Source organism: Marmota flaviventris, chromosome 1 (genome assembly GCF_047511675.1).
Source record: "Marmota flaviventris isolate mMarFla1 chromosome 1, mMarFla1.hap1, whole genome shotgun sequence".
Lineage (NCBI taxonomy): Eukaryota > Metazoa > Chordata > Mammalia > Rodentia > Sciuridae > Marmota > Marmota flaviventris.
The window spans coordinates 23,630,375-23,656,759 of NC_092498.1; the positions used below are offsets into that span (position 1 = coordinate 23,630,375).

A 26,385-nucleotide genomic window follows, 5' to 3' on the forward strand; every position below is an offset into this window, starting at 1 on the left:
TGTGGGTTGTTCAAAACATTACAAATTTCTTGACATATCATATTCCACACTTTGATTCAAGTGGGTTATGAACTCCCACCTTTACCCCATACCCAGATTGCAGAATCACATCAGTTACACATCCATTGATTTACAAATTGCCATACTAGTGTCTGTTGTGCTCTGCTGCCTTTCCCGTCCTCCACCCTCCCCCCTCCCCACCTCTCCCCTCCCCTCCTCTCTCTCTACCTCCTCCACTGTATAACCCTGAGGGTCTCCTTCCATTACCATGCAATTTCCCTTCTCTCTCCCTTTCCCTCCCACCTCTCATCCCTGTTAAATGTTAATCTTCTTCTCCTGCTCTTCGTCCCTACTCTGTTCTTAGTTACTCTCCTTATATCAAAGAAGACATTTGGCATTTATTTTTTAGGAATTGGCTAGCTTCACTTAGCATAATCTGCTCTAATGCCATCCATTTCCCTGTAAATTCTATGATTTTGTCATTTTTTAATGCAGAGTAATACTCCATTGTGTATAAATGCCACATTTTTTTTATCCATTCGTCTATTGAAGGGCATCTAGGTTGGTTCCACAGTCTTGCTATTGTGAACTGTGCTGCTAACACTATTTACAGTAGCCAAAACTTGCAGACAATCCAAATATACAGAATAAGCATATAATAATAAATTGTTATATTTGTGTATTAAAATGTATGGTAATGCAAATAATATTTTTAAGAGATACAGGAAACACTTGGGTAACTTTTTTAGAAAGTATATAAAGCCAAATAGTATTGTCTTAATTATGTAAATACAAATACATTGAAATAGCTATGTACATTTTAAAGATTTCAAAATAGAAAAGAAACGTGAGAAAGGATTAAATTATCTCTGGATAGTGAGGTTATAAATATTACCTATTTTCTTCATTAAACTTTTTGAAATACCTATTACTTTTTTTAGTTTGTGTTTGCAGCAAAATTGGTAGGAAGGTACAGAGATGTCCCATAACTCCTCTTGTAAAAATACCCCTCACCAATATCAGAGTGGCATATTTATTACAATTGAGGAACCTACATTAATTGACACATTCTATGGGTTTGGACAAATACATAATAACATATATATCCACCAGTATAGCATCATACAGAAGAAAGTCCCCTATAGTTCACTTAATTCATCCCTCTTTCCCTCCAGATTTCTTATAACCACTGATCTTTTTATTTCCTCCATATTTTGCCTTTTCTGAAATGTTATATATTTGAACTTACACGTATGTAGCCTTTCAGATTGGCTTCTTTCACTTAGGAATATGCATTTGAGGTTCCTCCATATCTTCATAACCTGATAGCTTGTTTCTTGAGTAATATACTCATTTACCTTCTGAAAGACATCTTGGTTGATTCCAAATTTTGGCAATTATGAATAAAGCTGCTATGAACATCCATATGCAGGTTTTTTGTATGGACATAAGTTTTGTGTAAATACGAAAGAGTACAATTACTAGATGGTATGGTAAGAGGATGTTTAACTTTTGTAAGAAACCACCCAACTGTTGCAAAGTGGCTATACCATTTTACATTCCCATCAGCAATGAATGAGAGTCCCTATTGTTCTACAATCTCACCAGCATTTGGTGTTGTGAATGTTCTAGATTTTGACCATTGAATAGGTGTGTTACTTTTAAGTTAAAAATAAGCCATGTATTGTGGTGCATGCCTATAACTCAGTGACTTGGGAGTCTATAAGGCCAACCTTGGCAACTTTGTGGAGACCCTGTGGAAAACCAAAAGGGATTGGGATATAGCTCACTGATAAAGAACCCCTAGGTTGAAACCACAGTATAAATAAATAAAAAAGAAATAACAACAAAAATAAATTTCAGTTAAGGAAAAATAAACTAAAGTTTTTTTTTATTTTGTATAGTTGGCAGGCTTTAGTCCTTCTCCTTCTTCTCCGTACCCTACCACTGTTGGCCCAGTGGAGAGCAGCGGCTTGAGATCTCGATACCGTTCTTCACCTACTGTCTATAACTCACCTACTGACAAAGAGGACTACATGACAGACCTGCGGACTTTGGACACTTTTCTTAGAAGTGAAGAAGAGAAGCAGCATAGAGTTAAGCTGGGTACACAATTTATTTCTAATGCAAATATTTTTTGTTGTCATTGTACATAATCCTTAATGTGTTGTTTTCATTATTTTGATACCTCTATGTATTTTTGTCTCTTTTACTAATATAATTTGTGTAGTTTAAGAGACAGACACATTTTGTATTGCTTTATATGTAATAATTTTATGCATTTGGAATTAGCACCCATCAAATTTTAAGAAGTTAAGATACAATAGCTTGAGATGCCTTGAGCCTTTTATCTACAGTAAGGTTGAAAGCCTTTTTGTATAATGCAAGTTAAAATTTCTGTTTCAAGCCGAGGCTAGGCCAGGGTTTATTGGCACACACCTATAATCCGAATTCCCAGGAGGCTGAGGCGGGAGGCTCACAAGTTTGAGGCCAGCCTGGGCATCTTAGAACTTATCTCAAAATTAAAAGAAAACAAAAGACCCTGGGGTGGGGGACACTGAGGGTGTAACTTAGCAATAGAGAACTTGACTAGCTTGAGTTTAATCCCCAGCACTGCAAAAAAAAAAATTAAAAGTTGAGGCTATAAAATAACGTTTTGAAGCAGTGCATGGCAAAGTTTATTCAAATAATATTTGTCTCTTTTGAGGCAATCCTTTGGAATGCTGATGTGGCAGGGCAGGTTGAGGAACAAGTATGTATTTACCCTAAAAATGCTGCTATTTTTCAGAACGTTTAAAAATTTGTCTTTTATTATTTTCTTAAAGCCTATGTAGTTTACCTAGGGAAGGAAAGTTAGCAAATCTTAATCTATTTGTAGAGGATTTGATTATTACAAAGTCAATTATTTGAAACCAAATTAGATTATTGAACTGAGTAATGATTTTTCCCCCTCAGGAACTTTCACAGAAAACACATTAGGTGCTAAAGCGCAGCCATGGTGAGGAAGCCAAGTTATTGGACCATGGCTCTTTGTGTCGCTTGAAATCTCTCTAGGGAGTTTTAATTTAATTCTGCCTGAGAATGCCACAAATGTCAAAGAAACGAATCAATATTATCTTATTACTTTTGATACATGCTTTTTTATCTTTAGATTTTAAGGTATTTCAAGTCTACTGAAAATGATATAGGGTATAACACAAAACAACCTCTACACATGTTTGTGATTTTCAGACTTCATTTTATTTTTTCCTCAACCCGTAGAAGTTTATTTAGAAGTGCTGTTGTTGTTTGCAAGTGTTATTGGTGTCACTTTTAATTTCCAAGCCTGAAGAGACCTGATTATCTTCATTTCCCCCTAAGTTAATTGTACTGTGTGACTAGAGATTCTGATCTATATCTATTAATGTCTGGGAGTTTTCTTTTTTTCTTTCTTTTCCTCTTTCTTTTAGACTTGCTTTTAGGTTGCTATGTGGTAGCGTGGCCATTTTTTGTAAATGGTTTTTGGGTGTATTCAAAAGAATGCATAGTCTCTTAATTTTGGTCCCGATATGTGTTTATTGGTTAAGGTTCTTGATAATATTCTTAAAACTCTTTATCTTACTAATTTTTTTTTGCTTGATCTATCATTTGTTAAGAAAGTATATCAAAACCTCCCACTGATATTCTTCAATAAAATATTCATAATTCTGTCAGGTTGCTAAATGTATGAGATTATGTTAAGTACCTATAAATTCAGAACAGTTAATTTTCTGGTGAATTGTGTCTTTTATTTTTATATTTGCCTTAAAATCTGTTTTGTCTGATATTAACAAATTAACATTAATTTTTTTGGTTAATATTTTCCTGGTATATCTAGGTCTATACCTATTCTTTAAATATTCTTTCCTAAATGAATTATTGCTATGTTAAATGTTACAGAGACTTTCTGATGGCATCATTCCATCTCTCTCATGTTTTTTACTGTGATAAAATTTACATAAGACTTAACTATTTTAAGTGTGCAATTCAGTGATAGTAAGTACAGTCACACTATTATGTTATGACCTTTAAATTTATTTGTGTCATTCTAGTTACTAAATAGCATTTTACTTCAAAAGAAAAGATAATGCTTTTTATTCTCATCAATTAGGTCATTTATTTTGATAGTTGCATTGTCCCAGGTTGGCTAGTGAGGTCCTCTTAAACTAGTTTCTGTATTCTTTTTTTTTTTTTTTTTCTTAAATACCTTATTTTGTTTATTTGTTTATTTTTAACATGGTGCTGAGGATCAAACCTAGTGCCTCACAAATGCTAGGTAAGTGCTCTACCACTGAGCCACAGCCACAGCCCATTAATGTATCTTTTTTTTTTTTTTTTTAATATTTATTTTTTTAGTTTTCGGTGGACACAACATCTTTATTTTTTTTTATTTTTATTTTTATGTGGTGCTGAGGATCGAACCCAGCGCCCCGCACTTGCCAGGCGAGCGCGTTACCACTTGAGCCACTTCCCCAGCCCCGCATTTATGTATCTTTTGACATGGCATTCTTTGAGTACTTTTTCCCCTCAGATAGTTTCTAGTATCACAAAATATTCCAGACTCATCCTTTACTTTCCTGGCTAGTTCTGGGATTATTCTCTTTACCTCAGAAATCCAAATTTCTTTAGTGAAGAATGGTATTTAGAAGTGAATAGCTAGGTTCTTGGTGTGACCACTATTGTTTCTGAGTATCAGTACTCTAGGTCCTTAAAACATACAGCTAGAAAATAGCTTATATTTATACCTTAATTCCAATTCACCTACAAAGGGTTTCTCCTAGTCCCTCCCTTTCCTTATCCATAACTCCTTTCTCCATTAGTGAGAAACTAGGTGCTCAGTGTCTCTCACTCATATGTGCCCACACACATACACTTTTCTGCTAAAGCATTTGAAAAAAAGTTGTGAGCCCCCTGCCACTTCATTCTTGAATATATCACATGCATCTTCTAAGAACATGGATATTTTCCTTTATAACTACAATATGATTATCATACTTGAAATACTTCTTTACTCATAGACACATTAATCCAGTTGTCTTTTTTTTTTTAATATTTATTTATTTATTTTAGTTTTCGGCGGACACAACATCTTTGTTTGTATGTGGTGCTGAGGATCGAACCCGGGCCGCACGCATGCCAGGCGCGCGTGCTACCGCTTGAGCCACATCCCCAGCCCAATCCAGTTGTCTTAATAATGACTTTTGTAACTTTTTCTTTTACTGATGAAGGATCACATTACATTTAGTTATCATGATTCTTTTGTCCTTTTTTTTGGTACACAGATTGAAACCAGAGGGGCTTAACCACTGAGCCACATCCCCAGTCCCCTTTTTTAAAAAAAAATTTTGAGACAGTTCTCACTAAGTTGCTTTAAACGTGTAATCCTCCTGCCTCAGCTTCCTCAGTCCCTGGTATTACAGGCATGCACCACTATGCCTGGCCCTTTTGTCTTCTTTAATCTAGAAATTTGCATGTTTGCTTTGGAATTATATGTTTGTCTTCTATTACATTAGCATTTTGAAGAGATTGTGCTGTTGTTTTGCAAATTTGGGTTTGTATAATCATTTTCTCATTGTTAGATTCAGGTTAAATATTTTCTGGTGGGCATACAGCTTAGGTGGTGACATGTTTTCAGTGTTTTCCATCAGAAGATACAAGATAGCATTTTGTCCCTTCGTTGGTAATATAAAATTGGATCCTTTTATCTCCTGTTCATCTAGTGACTGTAGCTTCCCTTAGTGGGTTAATACAATGATGGTTGCAAAATGAAATACTAGAATTTCTGTATTTTCCTTTCTTTTATGTTGACTAGTTTTGGCATTCTCTAAAGAACAACTCTGTTTTGCCTCTGAGCTTACTTTACTTATTTTAGTTACTTTGGTTGTGTGTTTTTTAACTCATTGAATCTTTTTTTTTTTTTTTTAAACATACTGGAGATTGAATCTAGGGGCACTTAACTACTGAGCCACATCCCTAGCCCTTTTTATTTTTTGTTTGAGACAAGGTCTCACGAAGTTCCTGAGACTGGCTTTGAGCTCGAGGTCCTCCTGCCTCAGCCTCCCTCCTGGGATTACAGGCGTGTGTCATAAAATTTTTAAAGTTTAGTTAGGTGTGTTTTTGTTTTGTTTTGTTTTTCATTTTTTAGTCTTATTTGGTTCTTTTCAAATATGTCTGATTTTTATAGAGTGTCTTGTCTTTAGTTTCTCTATTTCAAAAGTTCTTGAAAGTTAACTACTGACACTTTTGTCTTTTTGCCTATTTTGCTTGGAGGCTTGTTCCTTAGTGATTTGTGTGGTTTTTGTTTGTTTTGGTAAGAAAAACCTTAATTTTCAGTAGTTTTATTAGTGCTTTGCCTAATAGAAGGCTAGATGGAAATTCAGATGTGTGTATGTATATATTTGTGTGGTATTAGGCATTGAGGCCAGGATCTTACACATGCTAGGCAAGTGCTCAACCACTGAATTACATCCCTAGCCCTTCAAGTTCAAGTTTTTCACAGAAAGCTTGATTATCATTTTTAAAGTTAATACTCAAAATGATTAATCAAAACAGGATAACCTTTTATGCTGCATCATGACCATATTTCTTACCTTCCTATTCTATTTCCTACTTGGAAATTAATTTCACGTGAAGTATGATGTTTCTTCACATAACTAAATTTTTATGCCAGCATGAAACATTACATTCATCATGGCACAAAACTGGCCAGCCTTTACGGTGAATTGAAATGTTGCCACATTTCTCTTTCATGATTTCTCATCATTTGTGTGTATAAACATCACAGGAAAACCAATTTTAACGTTTTGTAGTCACTCATCTTAAAACTTTTTTAAGGCAAAAAAAAGTTTCTATTTGTGATTTTTATGTGTGAGTATAAATTCTTAGTTGATGTTACTGATATCTGTTGAACTAAAAAAAAAGCCCTAGTATATTTGTCACTGGAAACTTGCTTATTTATTCAGTCACTGTGCTAGGTGCTAGGAGAAAAAATATTCCCTGCCCTCAGGGAACTCAGATTCTCTTTGAGAAATCAGACTGATTATAACTCTCAAGTGTGATGAGTACTCTGTATAATTAAGCCTCTGAAGGAGTAGATTCCTAAATGTAGGTTTTTTAAAATATTTTTTTAGTTGTAGATGGGCACAATATCTTTATTTTATTTATTTATTTTTATGTGGTGCTGAGGATCGAACCCAGTGGCTCATGTGTGGAGGCAAGTGCTCTATCACTGAGCCACAACCCCAGCCCCTAAACGTAAATTTTTTGACACTTCCTAAAAGTAAATTTATGAATTTTGTTATAAATATAGAAGTGTAATCTGCAGATAGTCTTTTAATCAACACAGGAATGGTAAGTAAAATAGGCTAGTAAATAAAACACAGTTAGGGCAGGGATGAGTAAGTTTAGCCCATAGCCCTGAGAGTAGTCTATTAATAGGAGGTTGTAGTCATTCCATTTAGCAGGGGCTTCTAAAAATCAGGTGAAGAACTTGCTTAACCTGTTTATTTGCTGGAGAAATTTGTTTGTTTCTCACTGAATCATTTAAAAGTCTTACAGAATGAAACAAGCTTAATTTTACAACAAATATAAACACTTTCAGTCACTTATAATTATTATGGTTCTTAAGTTGATAATGCTCAGAAAATGTCCTTTTTAATTTTTAACATAAGAAATGCATGCTCTCTAAAGAGAAGATAATGTTGGGGAGCAGGGAAGAAGAAATGCTTTATGATTGTCTGTCTTCTAATTCTTTGTCATTGCCTAGCTACATGACTGCCCAGTGTTTGAGGATAACAGTCAGATGTAAAAATTACAACAGACTTAAATTATTTCAATTTCTTATTGTAGGAAGCCCAGATTCTACGTCTCCTTCTACTAGTCCTACTTTCTGGAACTATAGTCGTTCTATGGGGGATTATGCACAAACTTTAAAGAAATTTCAGTATCAACTTGCCTGTAGGTCTCAGGCCCCATGTGCTAACAAAGATGAAGCTGATCTCAGTTCTAAACAAGCTGCAGAAGAGGTAAATGGAAAATTACAATGACAATATTTATGATTTCTAGATCGCTAGAAGGTTGTCTACTCCTGGATCATTTTTTTTCCTATAATCTCCACTTTTGCTAGATAGAACTATAAATCTGGCACTCATTAAACAGTGGAAAGGCTCCTGTTTTACTTTGTGTACCAAAAACTAAATTATGTTGTACGTTTTTACTCTCTATGACACATAGTTGACATTAAGGCTCTGCCTAAAATTTTTTTTTACTTACATTATAGAAAGCCTCTCAGGTATCTAATTGTACTTAACATATACCAGACTCTTGGTTTCAAAATACATTTGGATTAGAACATTTGGCATTCTGTAACTTTATCAGTTTAGTACCAAACATGGTATTTTTATTTTGTTCTTAAAAGCAAGAAAAGTGTTCTTTAAACTTACCAACATAAGGAACTTTAAAAGATATATTTGTGTGTGAATAATAGCCATGAGAGAATAAGTTTTAAATTATAGAATATTAATTAAATGAATATTGATGTTTTGGGAGATTTTTTTCAAACTTCAAATATTTTTGAAGGTGCAGGAAAGAAGAATGATTTTTGGCAAGATTTTTCCTCACTGTTTATCTTAAACATATTTTTAATAGGTTTGGGCAAGAGTGACTATGAATAGACAACTTCTTGATCACATGGATTCCTGGACAGCTAAGTTTAGAAATGTAAGTTCTGACATTACTGTTAGGACATATTTGTCACTTCATATGCAAAGTGTCTATCAGAGTCAATTATTAGAATGTTAACATTAATTGTTATTAAAAGTATAATGTGAATGGTACATACATAAGAATAAATATGACGTTCACCTTATGCTGTTGGTTTTCATGAGATTGTTTTTCCTTCCGTATTTAGTAAATCAGTGCATTTAGAGAAGATAAATAGTATATTTAACCACGAGGATCCTCTTTCCTTTTCCAATTTTTCAGTTGTATTTTCCAGAAAATTTTTCTGTCATTCTATTATGTACCTAGAATTGTGAGGGAAACAATTAAGAGGAACCTTGTCCTCAGAAAATTTAATATTTAGATGACATATCCTTGAAGATACTTCAGAATATATAATTTCATTGATTTCTGTACAGAAGAGCCCTCTAATTTTGGCCTGTAGGTCAATTCTCCTATATCCAGAGGGGATTAGTTTCTGTTTTCAACCCTGTCCTTTTGCCCCACTCTCTGTAGCACTTGTGTGTTCCAGGTTTTATGGGTGCCTTAACCCCTCCTTCACTACAGGTAGCTTTACTATATTTTATAGTAGTGGCGGCTGCTGCTGCATCTTTAAACAATCATCCAGCTTCTCTCCAACTTCTCGAATTATATCAAAATAACTTGTACTCAGTTTTTATTCACTTACTATAATTTTTTTTAAATATTTATTTTTTAGTTGCAGTTGGACACAATACCTTTATTTTATGGATTTATTTTTATGTGGTGCTGAGGATCGAACCCAGGGCCTCGCACATGCTAGGCGAGCACTCTCCCACTGAGCCACAACCCCATCCATTTGCATATTTAACTCTAGACTTCAGGTAGCAGCTACTTTTATTCTTTTTCACTGTACTTTATGGTTCTGTTAATATTCAAGCCAGTAAAAAATTCTTAAAGAGTTGCTTATAAAAATGAAAATAATTATTGGAGAAATATTTTTGAATTATGTATAAAAAATATATACCTTATTTCTTCTTAGTGGATCAATGAGACAATATTGGTGCCACTTGTACAAGAGATTGAGTCTGTCAGCACCCAGATGAGACGAATGGGTTGTCCGGAGCTACAAATAGGAGGTATGTGCAGTAGAATTCAGCATTTCATTTACTTTCAATAAATCAGCCAAGTAGAAACTACCTTCTTATAATGGCCTATTAAAAACTTCCTTTGTTATCTTCAGGTGAAGAAAACTAAATTACTATAATATGATTTTTTAAAAAATGTAACAGCTTTATATAATTTGACTACCATATAGTTAGCACATTTTAAATGTGCAGTCCAGCAGTTTGGGTTATACAACTATCTCCACTATCAATTTTAGAACATTTTATTACCCAAAAAAGAAATTCCACACCCCAATAGCAGTCACCCCTATTTTGTAAATTTTCTCCAGCCCTTTGCAAGTATCAGTCTATTTTCTGTCTATGGGTAGGCCTGTTTGGGATATTTCATTTAAATGGTGTCATACAATGTGTGGTTCTTTGTGACTGGTTTCTTTCACATATGTTCTTATGTTCTCAATGTTTATGTATGTGGTTGTATTTATCAGTACTTCATTTCTTAATGTGGCCAAGTGGTATTCAAAATGCATCTTCTATATTTTATTTATTCATTCATTAGTTCATAGGTATTTGGATTGTTTCCATTTTGCCTACTATGAATAACGCTGTTGTGAACAGCCCTGTGCAAGTGTTTATGTGGACATAAGTCACTACTTAAAAGTAGGCTGAGTGCTGTGGTGCATACTGGTAATCCCAGCAGCTAAGAAGGCTAAGGCAGGAGGGTGGCAAATTCAAGACCAACTTCAACAACTTAGTAAGGTCCTAAGCAATTTAGTGAGACACTGTCTCAAAATAAAAAGTGACTGGGAATGTAGCTCAGTGGTAAAGCATCTGGGTTTGATTCCCAGTTCCAAAAAAATAAAACTCTCTGGGTATTATAGCACACACCTGTAATCCCAGTGACTCAGAGGGCTTAGTCAAGAGGATCACAAGTTTGAGGACAGCCTCAGCAATTTAGAAAGACCCTGTCTGAAAATAAAAAATAAAAAGGGCTGGGGATGTAGCTCAGGGGTAAAACATCCCTGGGTCCAATCCCCAGTACCTAAATAAATAAATAGATAACAAACTAAGGTACTTTGTGATATAATTTGCCTGAAAATATATATATTACACTTATTTACCATTAAGCAACTAGATTTCAAAATGAAAAATGAATATTTTAGCCAGCTCCTTCTATAGATTAAATTTCTCCTTGAAATACAGTATTTAGGATTATGCATTAGCACTCATTTACACTGAACATCTTTTATTCAATCTTTATTCTTTGGACTAAAAATAGAAATGTGCATTCCTGAAGTATTTATTCAGTATCCAGATATTTCATATGTAATTAACACATGTTCTTATTGCTTGGAAGCTCTTATTGCTCCATTTTCTGGATGAGGCTACTGACACCCAGAGAGGTTAAATAAATTACCCAGCACACAGGGCAGTGATTTGGGGTCAGACCTCTCTGGCTCCAAGGCCAGAATGAATAATTTCTTGGTCTTGGTAATGTTAGTGAATCTATGCTTAATCCTTTTTTGGGGGTGGGCAGAGGTACTGGGGATTAAACCAGGGGCACTTAACCACTGAGCCACATCCTCAGCTCTTTTTTATATTTTATTTAGAGACAGGGTCTTGTTGAGTTGATCAGAGTCTCACTAAGTTGCTGAGGCTGTCTTTGAACTTGCCATCCTCCTGTCTCAGCCTCCTAAGCTGCTAGGATTACAGATATTTGCCTCCAGGCCCCACTGGAGCTTTCTTTATGAGTTATAAAGATAGATATGTATCACAATATGTTACTACTGTGATGGGCTTGTTAAAAAATAAAATTACGGGGCTGGAGATGTGGCTCAAACGGTAGCACGCTCACCTGGCGGCCTGGGTTTGATCCTCAGCACCACATACAAACAAAGATGTTGTGTCCGCTGAAAACTAAAAAATAAATATTAAAAAATCTCTCTCTCTCTCTCTCTCTCTCTCTCTCTCTCTCTCTCAAAAAATATTTAAAAAATAAAAATAAAATTACTTTGGTTGATGACTACAAAAGATATATATGGGACCTGGGGCTGTAGCTCAGTGGCAGAGCACTTGCCTAACATGTGTGAGGGTTCAATCCTCAGCACCACATAAAAATAAACAAAGTAAAGACATTCTGTCCATCTATAACTACAAAAAATAAAAAATTGTTTTTTTATGTCACAACCAATTATTATGTTTGAAGGAACTATATTACCTGTATATAACAATTGTAATTTGTATTATAATTTAAGAAATATGAAAAGCACATATTTAGAAACTGAGAAATATGTGTATATAATACATATGAACATATTTTTAATTAAATAGAGATTATGTTGTTTTGTCATATTTTTCCATTTTGTTAAATATTCTCCAGCATTATTTTTATGGCTAGACCGTATTTCTTATTTACATTTGTTATCTATTGTATTTAGCAAATCTCTGTTATCTAAAATTTAGGAGAGTTTTACTATTATTAGTAATACTGTAGTGAATTTCCTTTTACCTAAATTTTGGTATACATTTAAAATCATTTCCTTAAGATAATTTCTTTAGAGTTGTTTAACAAAATGAGTATTCCTTTCAAAAAGCATATACCAGTTTATGTGTTTTATATATATAAGAATGCCTTTTCCCAACATCAGGTATTACTAGTAAGGTTGGACATTTTCGAATTTTTTTGGCTTTTTTAATTTCTTTTCTTAGTTGTCTTTTATTATATAAGAGAAATGATTATCATAAAGTCTGCTGATCCTGGCATTAACAGCCAACTTCTAATGCAGTTTATTTTGAAAGCTGTCATGTGTCTATTTATACATATACCATGAAAATCTTCTACATATTACTTGTTTATAGATTTGTCAAAATGGATTTTGTTTGCTTCTTTGCTGGGGCAGGGGGGTCCTTAACCAGGCCTTCTTGCCTGAAATGATAAATTGTAGGTAAAGTGCATAACACAAATTAAGATAAATTATTATTGCTTTTATTTATCCTTCAATATCTTTTGAGTACTTGAGTAATCGATACTCATATGCATTGGGAATACAATTGCCCAAAAAACAGCCCAAATCCCTTCCCTCTTTAAACTTTCTTTATTAGGTGAGACAAGCAATAAAAATAAAATGATTAGTGCTAAAAAGGAAAAACCACACAGGAGGATATTACTGTTGTTATTATTTACAGAGGACAGTCAAAAATCTGCAATAGAATGTCATAGAAGACATTATTGACTTGTGTGAAGACCTGAAAGTAGTGACGAATCAGCTGTTTTGAACACATGAAGAAGAGCATTTTGAGAGCCCCTGAAGAATAATCTGTGTTCTCTGTATTTTGTTTTTAACAGAGGCCAGTATTACCAGCTTGAAACAGGCTGCCCTGGTCAAAGCCCCTCTCATTCCAACTCTGAATACAATTGTGCAGTATCTAGACCTAACACCAAATCAGGAATACTTGTTTGAGAGAATCAAAGGTAACTATTAACTTGAATGGGAAAAAATGAGAGCTTCTTCATGACATTGGGATTTTATAAATGAAGAAAAATAAAGAGAAACATTTTTTAGAAAAAATTAAGTGTAACCATGATCTTATGTTTTGAATATATATTTAATTAAGGCTAAATGAAGGCTTATGCCTGAAAAACTCTTGGATCCTTTATCTTATGTGCTAAGAATTGTCAAAATAAAAGCCTTGAATGTGTTAATAATAATTTTATTTTGAATAGGAACCTTAAATATGAGCCAAATGGGGTCAAGTTAATATTTCACTTATTTTCTACTCTTAGATATCAAGAATGGGTGCCATTACAACATTCTTTATATAATATCAACATGCTGACCTTTATCTTTCTTAATTTTTATCATTCCTATTTAATATTTTGCTACCTTATGTTTCTGTTGTATTCTTATGAATTCTTTGTAATTTGGATAAACATTGTAAAATGTTCTCCTCCCTAAAATAAGTATTAAAAATAGTATTTTATTATTCATATTTATCATAAATCTTAATTTGAAAATGTTTGAATTTGGGGTTCAGGAATAAGCATTTTTTATGACTTTGTAAGAACTTTTCACATATGGAGAATTTCAATCATACAAATCTAGGAAGAATAGTCTGCACAACCCTTTTGTACACATCACCCCACCTTAACACCATCCACAAATCTCTGGGCAACCCTTACCCCGTCCATACATATCCCCCCACCTACTTTCTGCCTTTAAAGCAAATTCTATATATCCTTACCAGTTACCTATAAATATTTCCTAATGTTTCTAAAAGATGAAGACTTTAAAATACCATCATTCAGGGAGGCATGGTGACACAGCCTTAATCCCAGTTACTCCAGAAGCTAAGGCAGAAGGATCACAAGTTCAATGCCAGCCTAGGCAACTGATTAGCAAAATCCTATCTCAAAGTAAAATATAAGAAGGGATGGGGGTGTAGTTCAGTGTAAAATACCCCTGAGTTCAATCCCCAGTATTATAAAAATTTAAAACCAAAACCAAAAACTGCTCAGCTACACCTAAGTACAACATAGTTATCACACCTAATATTTTTAACGTTTCCTTTATTTCATGAACTGTCCAGTCTATATAAGTTCAAATAAAATTTCTTTAATATTATTTTTTAGTTGTAGTTGGTTGGACACAATACCTTTATTTTATTTATTTTGATATGGTGCTGAGGATCAGACTCAGGGCCATGCATGTGTTAGGTGAGTGCTCTACTGCTAAGCCACAACCCCAGCCCCAAATAAAATTTCTTTTAGGCTTTAGGGTTCCTGTTCATTCTCCCTTCAAACCCCTTGCAGTGTATTTGTTGAAAGACTAGATTGTTTGCCCTATAGAATTGCCCTTGGTCTGGGTTTTATTGAGCATATCCATGGTATAATTTTACATGACCCTCCCTCCGTTTTCTGTGGTTCCTGTCAACTTGGGTTCAGAGTTTTTGGCAAGATTGCCTCATAGATGGCAGGGTGTTTGTATATCCAAAAACAATGTGTAAATATATTCATACAGACACACATATATATACATATAAGGTAAATATATGTGTATATATACAATATGACATATCAAATATACAAAGAATTTTAAAAGAATGTGATGAACACTGTACCACCAGGATTGAACATTTAGAAACATTTTGCCACCTTTGATTGTCTTATTGTCTTTCTCTGGTGCATATACTTTTTTTTTTTTTTCCTGTACCATTTAGAAGTAACATTGCAGATATCATTACATTTACTTTTTCAACATGCATCTTGCTAAAAATAAGCTTTTAGGGCTGTGGGTGCAGCTTGGTGGTAAGAGCACTTGCCTCTCCAGTGTAAGGCCCTTGGGTCATTCCCCAGCACCACAAAACCTACATAGATAAAAGAATATAACTTTTATGTAGTCATGATAATAGTTATCACACTTTAAAAACTAACCTTTCTATAATACCATCTAATCTAAAGTCCATATTCAGATTTCCCAGTTGTTCAATGACTTTTGAAGAATCCAGGGTTCTTATCCCACATTTTAGATTTGTCTAATACTTTTTTCGTAGTGATGTTTAATTTGATCTTTCATATTCTGTGTTTATTTTGGATGTTTTGTTCAGGTTTTTAAGATGATGTGCTTATTGTAATCCTTTAGCCTTTTTTTTTTTGGCATGTCTTTAGCTTTTTAATTTTATCTTTTGTTTTTAAGTGTTGGACATGCTAGGGAAGCACCATACCACTAAACTATATCTCCATCCTCTAGCTTTTTTTTTTTTTTTTTTTTTTTTACACAAATGGAGCACAGTTTTTCATTTCTCTGGTTGTATGTGATGTAGAATCACACCATTCGTGTGATCATACCCATACATAGAATAATAATGTCGGTCTCATTCCACCATGAGAAACCACACACACATCCCCTCCTCTCCTTTCTCTCCCCTCTGCCCAATCCAAAGTTCCTCCATTCTTCCCTTGCCCCCAATCCACTTACCAGAGAAAACATTTGGCCTTTGTTTTGGGGGGATTGGTTTATTATTTTCGCTTAGCATGATATTCTCCAATTCCATTCATTTCTTTGCAAATGCCATAATTTCATTCTTCTTTAAGGCTGAATATTCCGTTGTGTATATATATCACAGTTTCTCTATCCATTCATCTATTGAAGGTCATCTAGGTTGGTTCCACAGTTTAGCTATTGTGAATTGAACTCTTTAACTTTTTTAATGTCGTCTTTGTTTACACAGAACTTTCTCAGGGAGGCTGTATGAGCTCGTTTAGATGGAATAGAGGTGGAGACTTCAAAGGACGAAAATGGGATACAGATCTGCCCACTGATTCTGCTGTAAGACCTTAATTGAATTTTTTTTTTCAGTTTAATATTTTGGATACTAGACTGGTGGTTTTGTTTTTCCATTGTAAAAATAGGTATTTAAAAAGAATTTTGAGGGCTCAGGATGTGGCTCAAGTGGTAGCGCACTCGCATGGCATGCGTGGCACTGGGTTCGATCCTCAGCACCACATAAAAAAAAAAATAAAGATATTGTGTCCACCTAAAACTAAAAAATAAATATTAAAAAAAAAAAAAAGAATTTTGAGGGCTGGGGTTGTGGCTCAGTGGTAGAACACTTGCCTAGCATGTGTGAGGCACTGGGTTTGATTCTCAGCACCACATATAAATAAATGAATAAAATAAAAGTCCATAAACAACTGAAAAAAATATTTTAAAAAAGAAGAATTTTGAAACTTAATGAATTATGGTAGGCCCAGTGTCTCAACCCAACTGGTTAATACTTTTGTACTTTTTTTCCCGTGTACTTAGGTGGTCCTATTTTTTTATCATACTGTAATCATTCCTGTACATAAAATTATGTAGCCTGATTTTTTTTTTCATTTTTTGCAATATGTAAGAATTTTTTTGTTTTTACACACTGTCATTTAACTGTTCTATATTGGTCATAGGAAACTTGTGGTGGGGAAAGAATTTTTGTTTTTCTATCTTAATGTTGCAAGGAATATTATCGTGCTTATTTCTTTCTTATCTGAGATCAACACTTTAAGAAAGATTTCTAGCATCAAATTTACTAGATTAAAGAGCATATAAGTTTTTGTTACACTTAAAAGAGTTTTTCAAAATCCTTTTTCCTTTTCTTTTTATCTAATAATTATGTGTGAAAATTAAGTTTTAAATGTTGATATTCAAGTTGATAATTGGATATATTTGCATTTTATCTTGGTTTTGCTGAGTTAATGAGTATGAATGATCCACTGAACAAAAAAACCAAGAAATATCCTGCTTTTCTAGGTGGCTTTATTTCATTTTGTTTTGTTTTCTGGATGCTTTTGGTTTTATGAAAAAACAAAAAAAGGGGCTAGGGCTGTGGGTCAGCGGTAGAGCATTCGTCTCGCATGTGTGAGGCCCTGGGTTCGATCCTCAGCACCACATAAATAAAATAAAAAGGTAATGTGTCCACCTACAGCTAAAAAAAATATTAAAAAAAAAAAAACCATTAAATATTTAGGGTAGAGAAGTTTGGTGTTTAAACTGTCCCTACCTTATATGACCCCCACTCCCTAACACACAGATAATGAGATAATGGTACCTTTGTAGGCTAGAATATTTCATGTTTTTTTAATTTGAAAAGGAAACCTTTACATCAAAATTTACACTTAATGATGGTAAATACATTTTTTTATTTTAAATTTTTAGTGGATTATTTGAACTAAGCCTAGCCTCCCTTCTTAAACATAGTGTACGATTAAAGAGGAAATGATTCTATTAGTAAAATCCTTATCTTTATTGAAAATAATACTTTTGAAATAATACTTTTAAAAGAGTAGATATGCTACCTGAATTATGATTTTTTTTATCTTTTCATTTTATAAATTGTATCTTAAGCATAACTTCTTCAAAGCAATTTTGCTAATTCTCTCTTGAGGGAAAACTTTGTAAGGGATACATGCATACTAGGTTTCATGTTAACTTTGAACAATTGTTTTCTCATCTTCAGATCATCATGCATGTATTTTGCACCTACCTTGATTCCAGATTACCTCCACATCCCAAGTACCCTGATGGAAAAACATTTACTTCTCAGCACTTTGTTCAGACACCAAATAAACCAGGTATAGACCTCTCCTAAAAGAATGTGTTGAGATTTTCACATGAAATATGTCTGGTGTTTAGTTTTTTAATGTAACATTTTTCTTTACAGATGTTACAAATGAGAATGTTTTTTGCATTTATCAGAGTGCTATCAATCCTCCACATTATGAGCTAATCTACCAGCGTCATGTTTACAATCTTCCAAAGGTATTTCTACATATAGAGAAGTCATTGTTACAGAAGGTCATGGGTGACTTATTTTGATAATGTTTTAAAATTAGTATCTGTTTGGAGAATAGTAAGAGTTTTTTTTTATTATTATTATTTTAATATTTATTTTTTAGTTTTCAGTAGACACAACATCTTTATTTTATTTTTATGTGGTGCTGAGGATTGAACCCAGCACCCTGCGCGTGCCAGGCAAGCACACTACCACTTGAGCCACATCCCCAGCCCCAGTAAGAGTTTTAAATTAGGGGAAATGTGTTTCTTTATATTATTCTTTTCTTTTGACTATAAAAGTAAGAAAAACTACTCATTCAGAGGCAGCTATAGTTAACATTTTAGTGTATTACCTTTTAGAAACTTTCATTTTGATCTTTTTGTGTATTTTTTGTGGGTTAAAAATCATTGTTCTGCTTTTAAAATTAACTTTATATTATAATTTCCTATTCCATAGAAATACTACTTAATAGCTATAAAAAACATTAGCCAAGCATGGTGGTGCACATGTGTAATCCCAGCAACTTTGGAGACTGAGTCAGGAGGATCCAAGTTTGAGGCTACCTACAGCAACTTAGTGAAACCCTGTCTCAAAAAAAAAAAAAAGCTTGGGATGTGACTCAATGTTAAAACACCTGTGGGTTAAATCCTCAGTACAAAAAAAAAAAAAAGATGTGATTACACATCTTCAGTTTCTTGAGTAAAAACAACCTAAATCAGGATAAGTAGATAAAAGTTAATCTGTAAGGGGCAGGGGTTGTGGCTCAGCGGTAGAGGCTCATCTCGCGTGCGCGAGACCCTGGGTTCGATCCTCAGCACCACATAAAAAATAAATGAGTGAAATAAAGGTATTGTGTCCAACTACAACTAAAAAATAAAAAGTAAATAAAAAAAGTTAATCTGTAAATTGAAAATGTAAATTTGCTATTTTTATAGACCAACAATTACAAAATAATAGTTTGTTTTTAGAGCTAGCAAAATTGCCTAGTAGTCCCTTGTAGATAAAATAAATTTATATTTAACCTGTTATTTGCATATTAAGGCATGATGTAATGTGTTTTGAAGAATGACTAAAAGCTTTTTAAATTCTCACACTTGTTCATGTATGAGTTTAAGGCATAGAGCACTTTTTGTGTGTAGCATACAGGGGCACCCGTTTCAGAGTAACTCTCTAGGCCTCTCTCAGTGCTGTTACTATGCATGGAACTCTCAAAATGTTAACTTTTTGTTTATGTTTTGGGTCTTGGCTTTTAAATCTTTCCCTTGAGGAGGTCTCTGCCTTGCTGGTCTAGGGTAGATGCCTTCTAGTGTTCCCATAGTATCCTACAACCCTCATAATATTTCCTCGCACTCTGTTGTATCTCTTCATTTTCTGCCTGCTTTTCCTACTTGATATTAAAGCTCCTGAATTATGTGTACCCTTTCTGTCTTAACTTGCCACAAATATTCCCATTTCCTCACACAAAGTGTAGACGTTTTGTTTAATGAAGGAAGGAAAATCTGAATTATGTGGAATTCTGAGTGGTAGGATATGAATTGATAAGATCTGCATTTATCTGCCAGACTGAATTTTTTTAGATTAATTTAAATTTTCTTTTTTGTCTTGGTTCTAGGGCAGAAATAATATGTTTCATACTTTGTTAATGTTCCTCTACATCATAAAGACCAAAGAGTCAGGAATGCTTGGGTAGGTATTTAAACATAAGTACTTAATTTATTTACTGTTTTTCTTCTCATATTAAGATTCTGTAGGCGGCAACATCACCTGATTAGTGAACTGAACCTTCAGTGCAGTTTCTATTACTAGCTCAGCCCTGTCATTCACAGACTATCCCATCTTGGGCAAGTCCGTTAACTCCTCAGAACCTCCATTTGTTAATTGGTGAAAGGCAACTAGACCACATCATTGGCTTTACACTTGTGTCTCCTGGAGGAATAGCTCTGAGATAGATAAAAATTGGGCTTATAGCCAGCACAGTGGCTATTAAGGAGACAGAGGCAGGAGGCTCACAGTTTCAAGGCCAAAGTGGGCAACTTAGTGAAACCCTGTCTTGGAATTTTAAAAATTAAAAAATAAAAATTTAAAGGGCTGAGGGATGTAGTTCTATCGTAAAGCACCCCAGGGGTTCTTCCCCAGTACAGGGGATAGGAGGTGGAATCAGGCTTTTGCCACTTGAAAACTAGGGGGGAAAAAAACCTTGGGAGTCCATTATTTCCAAGCTATTTCCTCTCAGACACAAAGTATTCTGTAAAATGTTTGTACTTGCAGAGAACTAAGTTGGTACCCACTCCAAAGTATTGTTAACTGGGATAGACAAACTAGTCCATTGAAGTTTTTTTGGGTTTTTTGGGAGGGTACTGGGGATTGAATTCAGGGACTCTCAACCAGTGAGCCACATCCCCAGCCCTGTTTGGTATTTTATTTAGAGACAGGGTCTCACTGAGTTGCTTAGCGTATTACTTTTGCTGAGGCTGGCTTTGAACTTGTGAACCTCCTGACTCAGCCTCACAAGCCATTGGGATTATAAGCATGTGCCGCGGCTCCCCGCCACTGCATTAAAGTTTTTAGCTTGGTAATGGAGCTCACATAGTATTACATTGTGGTATTGTCATTTTAATGATTCAGAATTTTAGTATATCAAACAATATTTGAAATAAGTTGACCCCTGCTGATCTGGGAATCGAAAGATTAAGCCTGAAGACCTGGATTCTGAGCCTAGTTCTGCCATCGAAGGCTGATGAAATGTAAAGGGAAGGGCTTCAACCGAAAGGTATCTGGCCAGCTCTGCTTCTGATAGGCATGCCTTTGTTTAAAAAGATTTTGTTTAAGCATCCTGTTCATAATTTAGAGGTTACTCATGTTCCAGAACTAAACTGCATTGAGCACTCAGAACATAGCTATTGTAAATTGAGATGCTAGTGTAAAATGTATACCAGATTTCAAAGACTACCAAAGAGAGTATCATCTTAGTAATTTTGTATAGTAGTTATATGAAATACAACTTTGGATGTATTGAGTTAAATAAAATATACTCTTAAAATTATGCCAGGTACAGAGGTACATGCCTGTAATTCTAGTTCGGAGGCTGAGGCAAAAGGATCAAAGTTTGGGGCCATCCTGGACAACTTAGCAGTACCCTAACTCAAAGTAAAAAGGGCTGGGGATACAGCTCAGTGGTAGAGCCCTTCCGTAGCATGCACGAGGCCTGGGTTCAATTCCCACTACCACAGTAATGATAATTTCTTTTTACTTAGGTTTCTACTAGAGAATTTCAATTTTTTTTTTGAATTTTTTAATATTTATTTTTCAGTTTTCGGCAGACACAACATCTTTGTCTGTATGTGGTGCTGAGGATCGAACCCGGGCCGCACACATGCCAGGCGAGCGCGCTACCGCTTGAGCCACATCCCCAGCCCAAGAATTTCAAATTATTTATGGCCTGCATTTGAGGCGTACATCATATTGCATTTCTGTTGAACAACAATACTCTAGAGAAGCAAAGCTCCTGTCCTTAAATATATTAGATGCAAAAGATTAAGACAGATATGAGGGCTGGGGTTGTGGCCCAGTGGTAGAGCACTCGCCTGGCATGTGTGAGGCACTTTCGATCTTCAGCACCACATAAAAATGAACCAATAAAATAAAAGTATTCTGTCTATCTACAATTACAAAAAAAAAAAAAATTTTAAATAGATATGAATGTAAATTTATAAACCAATATAAACATTTATTATCTTTTTTTATAATACATATTTTTAGTATAAGACAGGAAAATAACTTTTGCAGGGCATGTAAACTAACACAGCTCTTCATTCTTCTTTATTATTTTTAGTTGTAGATGGATACAATAACTTTATTTATTTATTTTTATCTGGTGCTGAGGATCGAACCCAGTGCTTCACACATGCTAGGCAGAGCACTGTACCCCTGAGCCACAACCCCAACCTTCTTCATTCTTTTTTATTTATTTTTTATTATTATTATTATTATTACTATTATTATTATATTGGGAGGATACCAGGGATTATAGGGCACTTAACCACTGAGCCATATCCCCAGCCCTTTTTATATTATTTTGAGACAGGATCTTGCTGAGTTGCCAAGGCTAGCTTTGAACTCACCATACTCCTGCCTCAGCTTTTCCAGCTGCTGGGATTACAGGCATATGCCACCATGCCTAGCTGTTTGTTTTAATTTGTTTGTTTGTTTATTTATTTTTAACAAAGGGGGAAAAACTTTGAAATTAAAAACCTTTTTATGGGCTGGGATTGTAGCTCAGCAGTAGAACGCTTGCCTAGCACAGGAGAGGCCCGGGTTCCATCCTCAGCACCACATAAAAATAAAGGTATTATGTTGTGTCCATCTACACCTAAAAAAATAAATATTAAAAAAAAAAACTTTTTAATGTGATTGACATATCTTTTATTATGCTTTCTAAATCATTTGAGTAGTTAAAAACTACCATCCTATAACTTAAAGGCAGTTGAATAGCTCAAATAAAGTCTATTTGGAATCATGACCTTAAAGCTTCAGATAATCCAAATATATTATCAGTTCAATGCCAGACATTTGTGCAGTTCCTGGAAATAGATAAATGTTTTACTTCCAAAAGAGGGGGAAAAAATTGCACAGTAACTTAAATGTTCTGTTTAGCAGAAGACATCATAAATAAAATTTAGTGATAAATGACAACCTGAGACAAGGCATTACATACTGCATTACATACAGCAAACTCAAGTTAATATCCATCACATATAAAGAATGCATATAATTAAGTAGAAAATTAAAATATAGAAAAATAGCAACAATATCAAAGACTTTTTTTGCAGAAAAGTATTGTGCACATGCCTAATAACTACCAAAAGATGCTTAACTTCATAAACAATCAAGCCTAAATTAGAATATTTCTTCCTAGCAAATGAAATTTAATTGTTTGCATTAGCAGGTTATGAAAAAATAGGGCATCACATTTGACAAATTACCTATTTTGAAGCATTGTTTTGTTGTGTTTTGCTGTAGTGGAGATTGAGGCCAGGGATGTTCTGCTAGTAAACTACATCCTCAATCCTCCTTTTTTTTTTGGCCAGGAGTCGGTGGGCAGTGAAGTAGGGCTGGGGAGACCAGGGATTGAACCCAGGAGTGCTTTACCACTGAGCTACATTTCTAAGCCAATTTTTAATTTTGATTTTGTATTTATTTACTTTTTGGTACTAGGGCTTGAACTCAGTGTTGCTCTACCACTGAGCTACATCTCCACTTTTAATTTTTATTTTGGGACAGAGTCTTATTGAGTTGCCCAGACTGACCTCAAACTTGCAATCCTTCTACCTCAGTCTCCTGTAGTTTGGATTACAGGTTTGCACCACTATGCCCAGCTTGAAGGTATTTTTGGTAATATAGCTATGTTTTTAATTTTTATCACTTAATACATTCTCATAATTTCTAAAGTCATATAGTGCTAAAAGTTTATGACTCTCATAGTTCCAAACAATAAAGGTATACAGCACTTTCTTCAGTCTTCACTTTTAGACATTCTCTGTTGATTTCTTGTTTTGTTAGATGAGTGATTTATCTCTTTTATAGTCCTTCTATTTTCTATTCCCCTTGTACTTCCAATATATTTATATCACTCTCTAGATTTGTATTTGTATAATATGAAATATGGTTTAGTTTAAGATCAATTAATAGGAGCTGGCGTTGTGGCTCAGTGGTGAAGTGCTTGCCTAGCATGTGTGAGGCAATGGGTTCAATTCTCAGCACTATGTATAAATAAATGGATAAAATAAAGGTTCATCAATATCTAAAAAAAAAATTTTTAAAAGTCTATTAATAATAAACATGCAAACTTACCAAAGCATTTCTCCCTAATAATTAGTAAATTCCTAATTCAAGTCAAGCAAATAAAAGTCTCTAAGAGGCCTCATCTCTATAGACTCCACTTTTTAAAATTTAATTGACTCTTTAATCTTATTTACTGAAGTTATTCTGTTAGCTCTCTTTATTATCTGGTATAATAGTTCTCAAAGTCCACTGAAAAATTAATTTTCAACGCTCCATAAATCTATTTATTGTAAACTTGGGTATTAAGCACAGTTAAGAAAGTAATTACTGTTACTAGAATTTACCTGATAAGCCCTGTGTGACATGGTTCATTGCCAAGTAGCATTAAATGTCATCAATTAAACATATATTCCTTATAAGGATTCTTGTTTTTGTTGTTAGTTAAAGACCTTAAATGCTTGGTAAGCAGTTCTGCTAAAACTTGTTTTGTTTTTTCTCTTTATAGGAGAGTTAATCTTGGTCTATCTGGTGTGAATATCTTATGGATTTTTGGCGAGTAGTTGGTTATTTAATTCCAAACATTTGGACTTTTATTTTATTGAACCAAGCTGAATCTAAGCATCTTCGAGTCACTCCCTCTCCTGAAATAAGATACATATGTGTATATGTTATAGATTCCTTAGATTTAACAAAAAAAAATAGCTATTGTGAAACTTTCTTGTGAAAATATACTCTATATCTTCTACTTTAAAAACATTATCTTTGATTTTATGTTGCATTTCATAAATTTGAATTGACTATAAAACTGTAACCCTTTGGATTTTTGTTGACACAAAGTAGAGCAGTTCCTTTAATTAAATAAATTTAAGAACCCTTTTTCTTTGTAATAAGAATGATCTACCTCATTCTTCCACCACAAATATGGTTTTTAGTTATGTTATTCAGTAGTATAAGTACTTAAAAAAGAAAATTGCTAATTTAGTTTGTTTTATCTGTTTTCCCAGCGTTCTGCAAATCAGTCTAAAGCTCGTATTCAAAGAAATGAAATTAGTTTCTAAGTTATGTTTTAATTAGTCCATGTGTGTTTTCAAAATATTATTAAAAGAGGCTCGACAGTGTAGGCATTTTAAAATGTCAGCACTAAGATTAAATTTAGTTGGTAGAACTAACTATTTGGATTTTAGTTAAGAGTTTGAGACATTAAGAAAACTGTTGACTGCTTTGGTTTTAGCAACTCAGTTTCACTGTTCCATAGTATTTTGCTGTTATTTCCGTTCTTTAAGATTATAGTGATATCCTATTCATTTAAAGTTTTTAGATACAGTATTTTAGAATATCTAGAATGAGAAGATACCGAGTTTTAAGTTTTGCTTGACTCTCCATCTTTATTTTCTACGTGTATATGACGTTGCCAGCAGTGGCATATGCTTTTCTTGATTGACATTTTATTAGAGACTGCTGCTTCCATGACCTTTCTGCAAACCTGAAAGTGGCTTAAACCAATATCTTCTAAAGTATTATATATGCGTCCCCTTTTGTATAATTTGTAAATTGTTTTTCAAAAAAGCTGTTTCTGTTTTTAAAAGTTGATGTCAAAAAGAAAGGAACTTTTAACTGTTTTCAATATGTTCAGTATATTTAGTATGACATTTTAAAGGAAAATAATATTTAATTATGTTAAATATAAGAACATGTTAACATTTAAATATGTTTTCAAAAGTTATCCAGATGTCATGGAATAGCAACTGCTATGCTGTTAATCTACAGTGCTGTTGTGTATACTTTATTAAAAGCAGTCCAAAGAAAATTTTTAATAATACATAAGACTATGTTAAAAAAAAAAGTGTTTTGTCTGCAGTGTGGCTAGACTCTAGGTATAGCTTTCTTACATTAACTTTTCTTTGCAAATGTTTTAGCCAGTTTGTATTTGTCTTCTTTCCTTCCTCTTTTTGGGTGGGTGGGTGGGGGTTGTTGCTGCTGCTGCTGCTGCTACTGAGGATTGAATCCAGAGCCTCATGCATGCTAAACACACACTCTCTTCCTGAACTATAACCCCAGCCCCAAAGATAGCAAATGTTTTGGTGCTTGTGTTAAAATGAGTCAGTATCTACTAATATCTCTAAGTAAATGTTATTTCTAGGATATATGTCACAAGTTTTTTTAATTGCTTGAATCCTTGTGAGGTCAGATCCACTAATTTAGATTATGTGCACTATGTCATTTGTCTTTTCTTCCTCTGTCAGTACCAGCCTTTACTTAAACCACATTTGTTCTTGAGCATACTTCATTTATAATTCAATTCCTCCTGAGACATAACAATACTTTGTTGCTTTGCTTTCTCAAGCTCATGCATACTTTAAACTGATATTTTGATGGTGAAAACGTGTAACATGGAAGGGGACATTTTCTAAACTTAGCCTTGTAATATAAATCATTTACATGTGAACATTGCTCA

General features: G+C 34.0%; 1 protein-coding gene across 3 annotated transcripts in view; it reads left to right on the top strand.

Moving 5' to 3' along the window:
* Tmem209 (transmembrane protein 209) overlaps positions 1-24,684 on the top strand; it is a 32,109-nt gene extending 7,425 nt beyond the window's left edge. For 2 of the 3 annotated variants that reach the window (XM_027950137.2, XM_027950138.2), the window contains exons 6-15: positions 1,905-2,106; positions 7,867-8,042; positions 8,665-8,736; positions 9,758-9,854; positions 13,186-13,311; positions 16,068-16,165; positions 17,832-17,946; positions 18,036-18,133; positions 19,762-19,835; positions 24,436-24,684. In XM_027950137.2, coding sequence (XP_027805938.1) covers positions 1,905-2,106; positions 7,867-8,042; positions 8,665-8,736; positions 9,758-9,854; positions 13,186-13,311; positions 16,068-16,165; positions 17,832-17,946; positions 18,036-18,133; positions 19,762-19,835; positions 24,436-24,490 — 1,113 coding nt within the window. In that variant the 3' untranslated portion in view covers positions 24,491-24,684. The remainder of the gene's footprint in view (positions 1-1,904; positions 2,107-7,866; positions 8,043-8,664; positions 8,737-9,757; positions 9,855-13,185; positions 13,312-16,067; positions 16,166-17,831; positions 17,947-18,035; positions 18,134-19,761; positions 19,836-24,435) is intronic. The other variant, XM_071611891.1, reaches the window with a different exon arrangement.
* The last annotated feature ends 1,701 nt before the right edge of the window (positions 24,685-26,385 follow it).